Genomic DNA, 14,834 nt, shown 5'->3' on the forward strand with positions numbered 1-14,834 from the left:
CAAAGCCCGGGCTCTTTCCACTGAGCCACGCTGCTTCTTCAGTGTCCCTAGGGAGGACCAACTGGTCATGGGGTGTTGCGGAAATATCTGCCAGCTTTATGTTTGGGCTCAAGAACTCAGTTATCTACCTGAACACAGCAGGAAGAAAGAGGAAACATTTCCTCTGGAGAAGCAGCGTGGCCTAGTGACAAGAACACAGGCCTGGGGGTCAGAAGGACTTGGGTTCTAGTCCCAGCTCTGCCGCTTTTCTGCTCTGTGACCTTGGGCAAGTCACTTTACTTCTCTGGGCCTCAGTTCCCCTGTCAGTAAAATGGGAATTAAGACTGTGAGCCCTCTGTGGGTAAGCTTGTTGTAGGGAGGGAATGTGTCTGTTAATCGTTATTTTGTATTCTCCCAAGCACTTCGTGCAGTACTTTACCCACAGTAAGCACTCGATAAATGCGATTGAATGAATGAATGAGTGAATGATAGGAACTCTGTCCAACCTGATTTGCTTATAATAATAATAATAATAGTGATGGCATTTATTAAGCGCTTACTATGTGCAAAGCACTGTTCTAAGCGCTGGGGAGGTTACAAGGTGATAAGGCTGTCCCACAGGGGGCTCACAGTCTTAATCCCCTTTTTACAGATCAGGTAACTGAGGCACAGAGAAGTGACTTGCCCAGAGTCACACAGCTGACAATTGGAGGAGCTGGGATTTGAACCCATGACTTCTAACTCTATTTATTTATCTATTTTACTTGTACATATCTATTCTATTTATTTTATTTTGTTAGTATATTTGGTTTTGTTCTCTGTCTCCCCCTTCTAGACTGAGAGCCCACTGTTGGGTAGGGACTGTCTCTATATGTTGCCAACTTGTACTTCCCAAGCGCTTAGTACAGTGCTCTGCACACAGTAAGCGCTCAGTAAATACGATTGATTGATTGACTCCAAAGCCCGTGCTCTTTCCACTGAGCCACGCACCCCAGTGCTTAGAACAGTGCCTGACAACGTAGTTAAGTGCTTAACAAATACTTAGAACAGTGCTTGGCACATAGTAAATGCTTAACAAATACCATAATTATTATCATTATCATTACTGTTATTATTCCTAATGTTTAATTATGTGAAAGGCCTTTTGAGAGGTTTAGTCAGCTTTCATTGAGTTTGTCACCGCTTCTCCCAGTTACTCACTCCCAACACCCTCCTCTTGGTAGTAACTGGTGCCACGGAGCCTGAAACAAGCCATCCTTTCTGTAAACCGCTTTAACCAGGACCTCCCCCTGCCTCTTTAAAACCCAAGCGCTTTTTCTGATTCCCAGAGGATCAGAATCAAGCTCCTTCCACTGGGCAACTCCAAGATCATCTCATTTTCTAGGCATTCAACCTCTTGTGCCGTTTGGCTCCTCCACGGATGCTGATGGGGCAATAGGGTGTAAGAGCCTTAGGTTGACGCATCGGGAAGCGTCACCGTCCTCGGAATTGGAGCCCAGGACACCTAGACTAATGGGGCACCTTTAAGCCCTCAGCATCTAACAATCATTTGTGTTACTGAAGGTATGAGGACGAGAGATAGGAGAAGGGGTAGACATAGATAAAAGAGAGGATAACGTGAAAGGCGTAAAAGAAAGCCATAATAATAATAATAATGGTATTTGTTAAGCGCTTACTATATGCAAAGCACTGTTCTAAGCACTCGGGGGGGATACAAGGTGATCAGGTTGTCCCACGTGGGGCTCACAGTCTTAATCCTCATTTTACAGATGAGGGAACTGAGGCACAGAGAAGTTGTGACTTGCCCAAAGTCACACAGCTGACAAGTGGCGGAGCCGGGATTAGAACCCACGACCTCCGACTCCCAAGCCCGGGCTCTTTCCACTGAGCCGTAAAAAAGGCTCGATCAGATGGAGTGAAGGAAAGGAAATAGGAGTCTTCTAGACTGTGAGCCCGCTTTTGGGTAGGGACCGTCTCTATATGTTGACTTCCCAAGCACTTAGTACAGTGCTGTGCACACGGTACGTGCTCAATAAATACGATTGAATGAATGAATAGGAGAAAAGCAGAAAGGGAAAAGGAGTCACGGGACTGTTACGATAGGAAATTTGTAAAATGACTATGGCCATAGGATTCCACTTTTATCGTATATGTATTTAATATTAATGTGAAGGGACATCATATCGCATTTGAGAGCAAGAGCAAAGACTTAATGATAGTAATAATAATAATAGTGGTGGTATCTGTTAAGCACTTAACTATGTGCCAGGCACTGTACTAAGCGCTGGGGTGGATACAAGCAAATGGGGTTGGACATAGTTCCTGTCCCACGTGGGGCTCACAGTTTCAATCCCCACTTTACAGAGGAGGTAAAAAGGCCCAGAGAAGTGAAGTGACTTGCCCCAAGGTCACACAACAGACGAGTGATGGAGTCAGCATTAGAACCCATGACCTTCTGACTCTCAGGTCCGGGCAGAAGCTTCCGCCCTGATGAACCCCCAGCCTTGGCCCCGCACTCTCGTCCCGCAGCGTCCGCATCCTCCACTTACTTGACGCTTTACGAGAAACACGGTCTATCCCGTCTACCGTCCTGTTACTGTTACTGAGTTAGTCCTCGGGACCCTCTGTAACCTGGCGGTAAAAATAAATCTTTGTTTTAGGTTCAAGCTGAAGAAGAAGCCTTAGAGAAAGGTCTAATCAACTGTGAAAAAGAGAAGGAGGAGCTACAGGAAAAATGTAGCGTCTACAGAGATGAACTTGAAACTTTGAAACAGAAATTAAGGTACGGTTTTTCCTTCGATCAAAACGATCTTCGGAGGCAATGCCATCTAAACAGAAGTTCTTTTAAGGATCACAGACAGTCATCTCATAATATTAACCTCTTTCCCACCCTATGACCTTTGATCCTAACTGGGAAATTTCAGCAGAACAATGATTGTGCTCACACTGATGTGTGGCTGCCAATTTCAGTGCCTATTTGTGGAAAGAGCCCGGGCTTTGGAGTCAGAGGTCATGGGTTCAAATCCCGGCTCCACCACTTTTCAGTTGTGTGACTTTGGGCAAGTCACTTCACTTCTCCGGGCCTCAGTTACCTCGTCTGTAAAATGGGGATTAAGACTGTGAGCCCTCCGTGGGGCAACCTGATCACCTTGTAACCATCCCAGCGCTTAGAACAGTGCTTTGCACATAGTAAGCGCTTAATGCCATTATTATTATTATTATTATTATTATTAAGCCTACATTTTTCTAGGTACTACAGCGAGTTTCATTTTTTTAATATGGGGTGCAAATAATTTATTTCTAAGAACACTAGAATCATTTCTACCCTTAATTCTCATGAACCCCTCCCTAAAAGGAGAGAAGTCTACATGCCTAAGGACCCAAAGACCTAATGAATAGAGCCCAGGTCTGGGAGACAGAAGGACCTGGGTTCTAATCCCGACTCTACCACTTCCCTGCTGTGTGACCTTGGGTAAGTCACTTCACTTCTCTGTGCTTCAGTTACCTCATCTGTAAAATGGAGATTAAGACTGTGAGCCCCATGTGGGACGGGGACTGTGTTCCACCTGATTATCTTGTATCTACCCCAGCGTTTACAACGGTGCCTGGCACATAGTAAGCGCTTAACAAATTCCATTAAAGAAAAATTCAAACCAGAAAAAGGTTCATAGCTGTTGGATAAAAATATTGTCTGGGAAGCACCCAGAATCATTTAGGGGCTACCAGTTGGCCATCTCTGGCATAAACTTGTTCACTCACCTATCATTTATGGAAGTAACTTGGAATTTTAACATGTGACTATCAATATCTGTCTCAGCTTCAGATGGTTCTGCATTCAAGTTTGTACTCTTGTCACCTTGGAGCTTGTTATTGCCTAATTGTGCTTTGGCGGGTGTTTTCTAGTAACATTAGTATTAAAGCTGGTAGTCCATGGGGTTTCTTTTTATAATAATAATAATAATGGTGGCATTTATTAAGCGCTTACTATGTGCAAAGCACTGTTCTATGCACTGGGGAGGTTACAAGGTGATCAGGTTGTCCCACGTGGGGCTCACAGTCTTAATTCTCATTTTACAGATGAGGGAACCGAGGCCCAGAGAAGTTAAGTGACTTGCCCAAAGTCACACAGCTGACAATTGGCAGAGCTGGGATTTGAACCCATGACCTCTGACTCCAAATCCTGTGCTATTCCCACTGAGCCACGCTGCTTCTCTGCCAGGTTATGCCAGGTTTCTATCTTCTAAGGTTGGAAAACGTCAAGGATCTATATTTTGAGTGCAGTTTGGAAGAGTACCACCTGCCCAGGACTTAAAAATAGAAAGAGAGACTTCTAGAAATCAATCAATCAATCGTATTTATTGAGCGCTTACTGTGTGCAGAGCGCTGTACTAAGCGCTTGGGAAGTACAAGTTGGCAACATATAGAGATGGTCCCTACCCGACAGTGGGCTCACAGTCTAGAAGGGGGAGACAGAGAACAAAACCAAACATACCAACAAAATAAAATAAATAGAATAGATATGTACAAGTAAAATAAATAAATAAAGTATAGAATAGAATAGTATAAAATAGAATAGAAAGTGGGATAGTCATTTGTTTTCCATTTCCAGCTTTGAAATTGTCTTATTAAAACTACTTTTTTTTTTATTGTGAGACTAGTTAAAGTTCTGTTGTTGAAAATAGGTTGGGGTAGAGTATTTTTAAGTGCTCCGGGCCCTAACTATAATGTGTTTGCCTTTTTCTTTCTAGGCAATCAAAGGAAGAAAATGTTAGTGGAAAAGAAAAATTAAGGAATATGGGAATGAAAAACTCAGAGGTCACGTCTCAGCTGATGGAGTCGAAACAAAAGATTTTCATACTGGAGTGCGAACTGAAGGACAGAGGGGAACTTTTTAGACAGAAATGTGACTTAAAGAATGAAAACACAGAACTGAAAGCTCTTATTGCAAGACAGAATGAGAGGCTGAATGTGTGCCAGAAAGAAATAGAAAATTCAAGGCTAGAACTGAGCAGTTTGGAGATGATTGTTTCTCAGTTGCCAGTGAGTGCTTGCAAAAGAACATTTTAATGTCAGCTGTTCGTTTGTATGGTGGGAAATGAACATTTCTTTTAGGGATCTATATAGATTTTCCAGATAGCATTCATTTAACACATATTATGGGCTAATCCCTGGGGTCGGATCAAAACTGTCAGGTCAGACACAGCCCCTCCCCAACTTGGGACCCTCAGTCTACTATCCCCATTTTACAGGTGAGAAAACTGAGGCCCATATTGTTAAATGACTTACCCATGGTCACATATTAGGCCAGTAGCAGAGCTGGGGCTAGAACTTGGGTTTTCTGAATCCTAGTCTCGTGCCTCTAGACTACATCTCCACCCCCTTTAATGTTCTTACCAGTTTTGAAATGCAATGCATTGATAAAATGCTAGAATTTTATTTAAAAATAACACTCTCAACTAAGTTGATGGATGAGGATCATTCTAAGTTGGTGTGTTTTTTGTAATGGAGATGGAGAAGCAGCATGGCTTAGTGGAAAGAGCATGGCCTTGGGAGTCAGAGGTTATGGGTTCTAATCCCTGCTCCGCCACTTGTCAGCTGTGTGGTTCTGGGCAAGTCACTTAACTTCTCTGTGCCTCAAAATGGGGATAAGCGCTTAGTCCAGTGCTCTGCACATAGAAAGTGCTCAATAAATACGATTGAATGAATGAATGAATGAATGACTGAGCCCCCCGTGGGACAACCTGATTAGCTTGTATTTACCTCAGCTCTTAGAACAGTGCTTGGCACGTAGTAAGCGCTTAACAAATATCATTATTATTATTATTATAGTAGTATAAGAATTGCTTCTTTGGGAGAAGACAAATTATCCTGCTCCGTGGCCTCCCTTCATGATTTTTGTTAATATTTTGGAATAAGTAGAAAGCCTATGATGAAACAAGAAATTTCCTAACCCTTTTGAATGATCAGGGGTTTTATTAAGTTCATATAATTAATGATGTCATTCTAATGCGTATTCTGTTTTGAAAACTGCTAAAATATGTTAGCATTTTAAACAATAAGTTCTAGAGGTTACCATAATTTAGTTTGAAAGATGTCGGTATCTTGATTTCTGTTAGTTTTGTAGTGCCCTTCACTTTGAGGCAGTTTTACAAGCATAGACAATTGGGGTTGAAGGCTAGAGCCGCTGTATACATCTTTTTCTAATAATGCAATGAAAAAAGTAACTTCTCATATCCTATGTTAATTTGAATTCAGAGTGCATTTAAGGTCATAAAATTGCTTCTAATGGTTTCTAGCCTGTCCAGTGTGGATGAGAAAAATTCATATTTTTAAATCATTGTGTTAAAAATCAGACAGATTCTTTGTTCCAAGGAATCCTAAGACTAAATGGCTTGGGAAATTTCTATTAGTTTGCATCTCTAGACATGTGGCTTGGTTTTAATGGAAGGATTACATTGCCTAGACTGCCTTTATATACTAAGACATTTTAGAATTTAAGCTTGTAACGATCAGTGTTATTACTTTTATGGGAGCCCCATAAACATGAAAGCTGGGGGTAAAGCAAGCCACATTTTGAAGTTCTTTAAACAGGGAATTCTGGACCGTAAAAAATAGTGTAGCTGTATGGCATTAATCTTACGCAAAACTATACAAAATTCTTTGTTTTGATCCTTCAGCTGAACCGAGAAGTGCTTACTTCTAAATCATGTGCCTGTAAGCGTCTTTTAGACAATTCCTCTGCCAAAGAAGATACCTGTGATGCTTCCTGTGAGTCAAATAAATCAGTGATCACCGACCTGAGGTATATTTTTCAGATTCTGAAATTATGGCAAGCACCGATTAGTATTGAAAATGTGATAAAAATAACTGTCACGTGATTTCCCCCCCGGCCCCAGAATATAAACTTTATATCCTTTCCTTTTAAAGAATTAAACTTGCAATGAAAGAAGCTGAAGTTCAAAAGTTGCGAGCAAGCCTGACACTCAGTCAGGTATCACAAAATTTTTCTGTTGATGATTGCCAGGAGAGTGGAGGATTACTGGGGTTAGAAACAGAACCTGTGAAACTAAATGGAAATCAAGTAGGTAAGCATTTGGAGGACAGTTTTCTAAATTCTTCTGAAGATTTCTTATGAGAACTTTTTTAAAAAAGTGAGTTTTTTTAACTTAATGGAAAATAAAGAGACTTTAGAAATTTCATAGTAATGAGCCTTCCAGGTGGGTTTTGCATCCATTATATTTGATCTCTACTCCTTTGTTTTATGCGGTGTTTATTTTTCATTGTTAATTTCCCTGTGATTTTTGGTGTATTGCCAGAGAAAAGGTATATCCAAAAGTTGCATATTATGAGCAAGCAATTTGAAAGAGAGAGACACAGAATTGTGGCCGAGCTAGAAGAACTGCGTGCTAAACTGGCCAAAGCAGAAACTGAGAATTCCGACTTAAAGGCAGACATGGCCCGTAGAACCAGCCAATTTCAAGTCATACAAGAGGAGCTGTTAGAAAAAGCTGCAAATACTAGCAGATTGGAGAGTGAAGTAAGTGGTCAGTAGCTAGTAGTGGTCTGTCAGCAGGTCAGTAGTAGTTATGTAAATAGTAACAGCTCCCTGGCGGATGCAAAATATCAAGCTTGAGAGCTTCCATTTGGGAAAGGTGAAATTTCAGAAATTTTTTTCTACTAACAGATTTAAAGTTTTTAAATTGGCTTTGGGAATGTTTGGGTTTTAATGTTTGGGACAAATTTAGCCTTTTCTTGAAAGATTGTGCACTCTGGTGGGGAAAGGAGAGTGAAACTTGCGACCAGTGATCCGGAACCGTTTTCAAAGATAGTCTGCTCTGTGACCTTGGGCAAGTCACTTAACCTCTCTGTGCCTCAGTTCCCACATCTGCAAAATGGGGATGAAGACTGTGAGTCCCTTGTGGGACAACCTGATTACTTTGTATCTGCCCCAGGGCTTAGAACCATGCTTGGCACATAGTAAGCGCTTAACAAATGCCATTATTATTATTATTATTATTTACAGCGCAAACCTGTGGCTTCTACGTAATTTGATCCAGAGAAATTTAAGTAATCCCATAATGCAAGTATTGGGCTCCTACTTGCCGTAGTAATTGATTAGGACTCCTGATTCCGGGGTGGAGCTGTGGCTGTAAAAATAAAAAAGAGGTCTGAGGTTTTTGAATGTTTAGGACCTAGCCTCTTAACTTCAGAAGCTGTAGGGATTATTATGATTAGCATTGATTAAGCATTTAAAGTGTGCAAGGGGTCATTTTAAGCATTTTTTAAAAAATGCTACTGGCTAAGTGCTTACTATGTGCCAGGCACTGTTCTAAGCCCTGGGGTAGATATGAAATAATCAAGTTGGACACAGTCCCTGTCCCACATGGGGCTCACAGTTTTAAGTAGGAGGGAGAACCTGTATATATGTATATATGTTTGTACATATTTATTACTCTATTTATTTATTTTACTTGTACATATCTATTCTATTTATTTTATTTTGTTAGTATGTTTGGTTTTGTTCTCTGTCTCCCCCTTTTAGACTGTGAGCCCACTGTTGGGTAGGGACTGTCTCTATATGTTGCCAACTTGTACTTCCCAAGCGCTTAGTACAGTGCTCTGCACACAGTAAGCGCTCAATAAAGACGATTGATGATGATGATGAGAAGGATTTAATCCCCACTTTACAGATAATTGAGGTACAGAGAAGTTGTGAGACTTAGCCTAGGCATGCAGTAAACCTATGGCAGAGCTGGAATTAGAACCCAGATCTTCTGACTCTTGAGCCTGTGCTCTTTTCACTAGGCTATGTTGCTTTTGTAAACATTAAATACTGGAATAATTAGAGAAAAAAACAAAGAACAATTAAGATATGGTGCCTGTGCCATAAGAGGCTCACATTCTAAGCAGGGGTGGATGTGTGCAAATAAAGTTAGTACAGTGCTCTGCACACAGCGCTCAATAAATACGATTGAATGAATGAAGTTAAGAATATAAATGTATAAACTAGGAAAACAAATTAACATTCATTAAAAACTCAATAGTAAAAAAGTATATCAGTTTGACTACATTGGCAAGGGCAATCTTTGTGTGGCTCAGGCTACTAACCAAAATATCCATGGTAAGAAATGACTACCACCTTTGCAGCATGAGCCCACTGTTGGGTAGGGACTGTCTATATGTTGCCAGCTTGTACTTCCCAAGCGCTTAGTACAGTGCTGTGCAAACAGTAAGCGCTCAATAAATACGATTGATTGATTGATCACCCCCATTCATTCATTCATTCAGTCATATTTATTGAGCACTTACTGTGTGCAGAGCGCAGTACCTAATGCTTGGAAAGTACAAATGGGCAACATATAGAGATGGTCCCTACCCAACAACGGGCTCACAGTCTAGAAGTGGAAGGCCGACAATAAAACAAAACAAGTAGACGGGTGTCAATACCATCAGAATAGATAAATAGAATTATAGCTACATACACAACCTTAATAAAATAGAGTAATAAATATGTACTAATGTACACAAGTGCTTTAGGGAGGGGATGGTGGTAGGGCAGAGGGAGGGAATGGCTTAATAATTATGGTATTTAAGCGCTTACTATGTGCCAGGCACTGTACTAAGCGCTGGGGTGGATTCAAGCAAATTGAGTTGGATACAGTCCCTTCCCCACATAGGGCTCAAAGTCTTATTCCCCATTTTCCAGATGAGGTCCAGAGAAGTGAAGTGACTGGCCTAAGGTCCCGCGGTAGACGTATGGCAGAGCCGGGATTAGAACCCATGACCTTCTGACACCCAAGCCTGTGCTCTATCCATTAGGCCACACTGCTTTCCGTCATACCAAGGTGGGGAGACCGTCCCATGTATAGGGGGCTCCCTGCTGACCCCAGAGCTCATGCCATGGAGGCACCATTCATTCATTCAGTCGTATTTATTGAGCACTTACTGTGTGCAGAACACTGTACTAAGCGCTTGGGAAGTACAAATTGGCAACATATAGAGACGGTCAAGCACTGGGGTTCCCAGACTCTGCCACTGAGGCTTCCCCGATCCTGTGGAGGGCAGGACTTCACTCCTTCCGTATCACATGAGGGCGTAGGATGAGCTCACATACATGAGAGCCTGTTTTCAAGACCTTTTATTGATCCCCCCCCGCGGGACAACCTGATCACCTTGTAACCTCCCCAGTGCTTAGAACAGTGCTTTGCACATAGTAAGCGCTTAATAAAAATGCCACGGTTAGTAGTATTATCATTATCTGGTAGGATACTAATAGAAGGTTGGAGCGATTTGATGGTGGAGGATTTGCTACTGACAGAAGTGAAAGGGTAAAATAGACTTTGGCACCTGCACACATCCTTTTGCAATGACAAGTAAGAAGTGAAGTGAATTGCCCAAGGTCACACAGCAGCCAAGTGGAGGAGCTGGGATTTGAACCCAGGTCCTTCTGACTCCTAAATCCGTGCTCTATTCACTAAGGCACCTTAGTGCCGCCGCCTCCTCCCCATTCCCCCCTCTGCCCTACCTCCTTCCCCTCCCCACAGCACTTGTATATATTTGTACAGATCTGTGACTCTATTGATTTTACTTGTACATAGTTACTATTCCATTTATTTTGTTAATGATGTGCGCATAGCTATAATTCTATTGATTCTGACGATTTTGACACCCATCTACGTGTTTTGTTGTCTATCTCCCCCTTCTAGACTGTGAGCCCACTGTTGGGTAGGGACCGTCTCTATGTGTTGCCAACTTGGACTTCCCAAGCGCTTAGTACAGTGCTCTGCACACCGTAAGCGCTCAATAAATACGATTGATTGATTGATTAATAGAAGGTTGGAGCAATTTGATGGTGGAGGGTGGAGGATTTGCTACTGACAGGGTAAAATAGACTTTGGCACCTGCACACATCCTTTTGCAACGGCAAGTAAGTCTCTTAAGACTTCGGACAATCTCTCTCCCCTCTTCAAAGCCTTATTGAAGGCACGTGTCTTCCAAGAGGCCTTCCCTGACTAAGCCCTCCTGTCCTCTTTTCCCACTCCCTTTTCCCACTCCCACTCCCTTTTCCCACTCCCACTCCCTTTTCCCACTCCCACACCCTGACTTGCTCCCTTTATTCATCCCCCCTCCTCCCGTCCCAGCCCCACAGCACTTGTGTACATATCTGTAATTTATTTACTAATATTAATGTCTTTCTCCCCTCTAGACTACAAGCTCGTTGTGGGCAGGGCAGGTGTCCATTTGTTGTTATATTGTACTCTCCCAAGCACTTAGTACAGTGCAAGGCATAGTGCCTAGAGCCCGGGCCTGGGAATCAGAAGGTCATGGGTTCTAATCCCGGCTCTGCCACTTGTCTGCTGTGTGACTTTGGGCCAGCCGCTTCACTTCTCTGGGCTTCAGTGACGTCATCTGTAAAATGGGGGTTGAGGCTGTGAGCCCCATGTGGGACAGGGACTGTGTCCAACCCAATTTCCTTGTATCACTTTGGCGCTTAATACAGTGACTGGCATAAAGTAAGTGCTAATAAAAACCATCGTTATTACGGAGAAGCAGCATGGCTTAGTGGGAAGAGCACGGGCTTGGGAATCAGAGGATGTGGGTTCTGATCCTGGCTCCGCCACTTGTCCGCTCTGTGACCTTGGGCAAGCCCCTTAACTTCTCTGTGCCTCAGTTACTTTATCTGTAAAATGGGGATTGACACTGTGAGCCGCACGTGGGACAGGGACTGTGTCCATCCCAGTTTGCTTGTAGTTACTCCAGCGCTTAGTACAGGGCCTGGCACATTGTAAGTGTGTCTCCCCCTTTTAGACTGTGAGCCCACTGTTGGGTAGGGACTGTCTCTATATGTTGCCAACTTGTACTTCCCAAGCGTTTGGTACAGTGCTCTGCACACAGTAAGCGCTCAATAAATATGATTGATTGATTGATTAACAAATACCATCATTATTATTATTATTGTAAGTACAATTGATTGACAGACTCAAGACATACTAGTAGAGCAGTAAGTTGAACTAAACAACCTCAAAGATTTGTTTCATTCCCTGTGATCCTGATTTCCAAGGTTTCCTCCCCATTCACTGTGCATCTTTTTCTAATTTTTCTTTCACTTTTCAGTCATATTTTTAATGGAATACCTATACAAGAATACCTATAAAGATATCTGCGTACCTTACAATACTGTCAGAATGGACATGATCCAAGTTGAGACATAACTAGTAATGTGTAGCAGAAATCTTGTTCTACGAGGTTTGGCCATTAATAAGAATTTCATAGCAAAAGAAATCAAAGGGCGGATTATAATCTATTTGTATTAGCAAGCCCTAAAGCAATTTTACCAGTATTTGTCCCAGACTGTCCTCGGGACCTATCTTTTCAGAATTTTTGGCACAGTTCTCTCAGGCGCATGTTCAATTTATTTTTCAGATGACAAAGAAATGTTCTCAACTGTTAGCATTAGAGAAGCAGCTGGAAGAAAAAACGGTTGCATATTCATCTTCTGCCACTAAAAATATTGAGCTGGAACATGAGCTTGTGGTAAATAACCCTTTACTAGGAACTGATCAAAGCCTCTTTCACAGCATATTTAAATGTCTATGAAATTGTAAAGATCTGGTGGAAAATTCAAATCACTCATTTTTTGCATTTCTTTATTACCAGTTGGAGCTTAAGGGAAAATTGTGGGGAGGGCATAGCCTGGAATGTTCATATTTTGCAGCCAAATATAGGCTTATATGAACGGAAATGAATGTCCTTGGATGCCGTGATTTGCGATTGTGATAACCTTAATATTTACAATTAATGGAATAAAACGTTTAATTTAAGATGAAGTTTAAAAAATTAGCTGTATTTTTAGAATACTCAATAAATATCGATTTTTAAAAATCATCTAGTTTTGCAGTTGTCAGGTTAAGGCAGGAGTACTGAGTTGGCCAGTGCACTTTGGTCGGAAAGTGAATCTAAAATGATGTCCAAATCATTTCTAAAAGTTATGTTGTATTTTAGGAAAAGAATGAAAAGATATACAGTTTGGAATTAGATTTCAGTGCGGAGCATGAGAAAATGTGTTCAGCCTTTGACAAGGCCAGGACGGTACATCTCGAACAACACAAAGAAATGGAAAAGCAGATTGAACTAGTAAGAATACTTAATATTTTTTTCAGTTGGAATTATTTTCTGGAATCCTTATCAAATTCCGAATTCTCTTACAGAAGCAGCGTGGCCTAGGGGAAAGAGCACAAGAGTGGACGTCAAGAGCACATGGGTTCTAGTCCCAAGCTCTTACAGTTGCATGCTTTGTGACCTTGGTCAAGTCACTTATCTTCTCTGTGCCTCAGTTCCTTCATTCAATTGTATTTATTGAGCGCTTACTGTGTGCAGAGCACTGCACTAAGCGCTTAAGTTCTCCTGTTCTCCCTCTTACTTAGATTGTGAGCCCTGTGTGGGACCAGGGACTGTGTCCAACCTAATTAACAGAGTTTGACACATAGTAATTGCTTAACAAATACCATATAAGCAAACAAAAAAAAAAAAGGTAGCTATAAACTTAACTTCTCTGTGCCTCAGCTCCCTCATCTGTAAAATGGGGATTAAGACTTTGAGCCCCATGAGAGACATGGACTGTGTCCAATCTGATTAGCTTATTTCCACCCCAGTGCTTAGTACAGTGCCTGGCACAAAGCAAACACCGCAGTGCTTAACAAATACCATGTTAAAAAAAAAAATCAGCTCAGGTGTCGCCTTCGAACAGATTAAAAGAGGAGGGGCAGGAAATCTGGAACCAGCCTGGTGTGGTCGAAGTCAAATTAGGTGATTGTTGGACTAGAATTCCTCTAAATGAAATGCAGTTAACTCACCGACATCTAGATCAACATTCATTTCTAAACTCCTCCCCGGCTCAACAACTTCTTTTTCTTTCTGTTCAGGGTTCTCTTCTTTGCCTTGTAAATCAGTTGCAAACTGTGGGCAGGGCATCCTTCAAGATCCATTCATTTCAGGGTGGGAAGGAGTTTACCTGGAGCATCAAATCATTCCGACTGTATTCCCCAGGTTGATTATCTTGCGGTGGTTGTAACCTGGAGTATGGCACCGTAACATCTTACTGTTCTGGATACATTTGTCCCAAATCACTTAGATTTATTCACATCACATTGCATATACTATCCTCCCCTTTCCAATATATGGTTGTTGCAGTACACTACCCTCGAAAGACTTATTTGCACATATTTGCTGATTTAAGTATGCATTTTGTCTACTGCAAAAATATATAAATTAGTAAATACTTTTATGTGCAGCTTCAAGGGCAGCTGGAAAAAAGAGATCAACAGTTTAATGAACAAGAGAAGACCGTGACCATTTTGCAGCAAGATATTTTGTGTAAACAGCATCACCTTGAATCCTTGGACAGACTCTTGATAGACAGCAGAGGGGTAAGATCATTTTTACAAGGCATTGTGTAGAAATTGACTAGCGCTAAATAACCGTTACGAGCGTTTCGTGATATTAGCATTAGATATTGTAAATTTAAATTGTTGGCTAAAACTGTATGTTTACAGGAAATGGAAAAGCAAAATATCAAGAAAGATGAAGCTTTAAAACTTTTGCAGAACCAAGTCTCTGAGGAAACAATTAAAGTTAGTAAATTCTTTTTTTTTATCCCCTCTTTTCATTAGGAAATATTTGTGTCTTCTTTTTCATTTCTTGGAAAATTTAGGAAAGTTTCTTGGTGACAAAATAGAATCATTGAGAGCTAATTTATATTCTGGCTTTATTATCGAAGATATTTATTTTGCAAGAATAATTTCTGGACCTTCATTACCTTCCCCACCTACTTCAAGCGTGCTTTGAAATATCAGATA

At 41.4% G+C, this 14,834-nt stretch overlaps 1 protein-coding gene across 2 annotated transcripts in view; it reads left to right on the plus strand.

Annotated features, from left to right (window-relative positions):
- Positions 1 to 14,834, plus strand: part of CCDC18 (coiled-coil domain containing 18) — an 83,242-nt gene that overhangs the window by 28,435 nt on the left and 39,973 nt on the right. For both annotated transcript variants that reach the window (XM_038746038.1, XM_038746039.1), the window contains exons 8-16: positions 2,640 to 2,761; positions 4,728 to 5,019; positions 6,657 to 6,781; positions 6,907 to 7,064; positions 7,296 to 7,516; positions 12,403 to 12,513; positions 12,982 to 13,113; positions 14,271 to 14,405; positions 14,532 to 14,609. In XM_038746038.1, the coding sequence (XP_038601966.1) occupies positions 2,640 to 2,761; positions 4,728 to 5,019; positions 6,657 to 6,781; positions 6,907 to 7,064; positions 7,296 to 7,516; positions 12,403 to 12,513; positions 12,982 to 13,113; positions 14,271 to 14,405; positions 14,532 to 14,609 (1,374 nt within the window). The remainder of the gene's footprint in view (positions 1 to 2,639; positions 2,762 to 4,727; positions 5,020 to 6,656; positions 6,782 to 6,906; positions 7,065 to 7,295; positions 7,517 to 12,402; positions 12,514 to 12,981; positions 13,114 to 14,270; positions 14,406 to 14,531; positions 14,610 to 14,834) is intronic.

Source organism: Tachyglossus aculeatus, chromosome 4, assembly GCF_015852505.1.
Source record: "Tachyglossus aculeatus isolate mTacAcu1 chromosome 4, mTacAcu1.pri, whole genome shotgun sequence".
Lineage (NCBI taxonomy): Eukaryota > Metazoa > Chordata > Mammalia > Monotremata > Tachyglossidae > Tachyglossus > Tachyglossus aculeatus.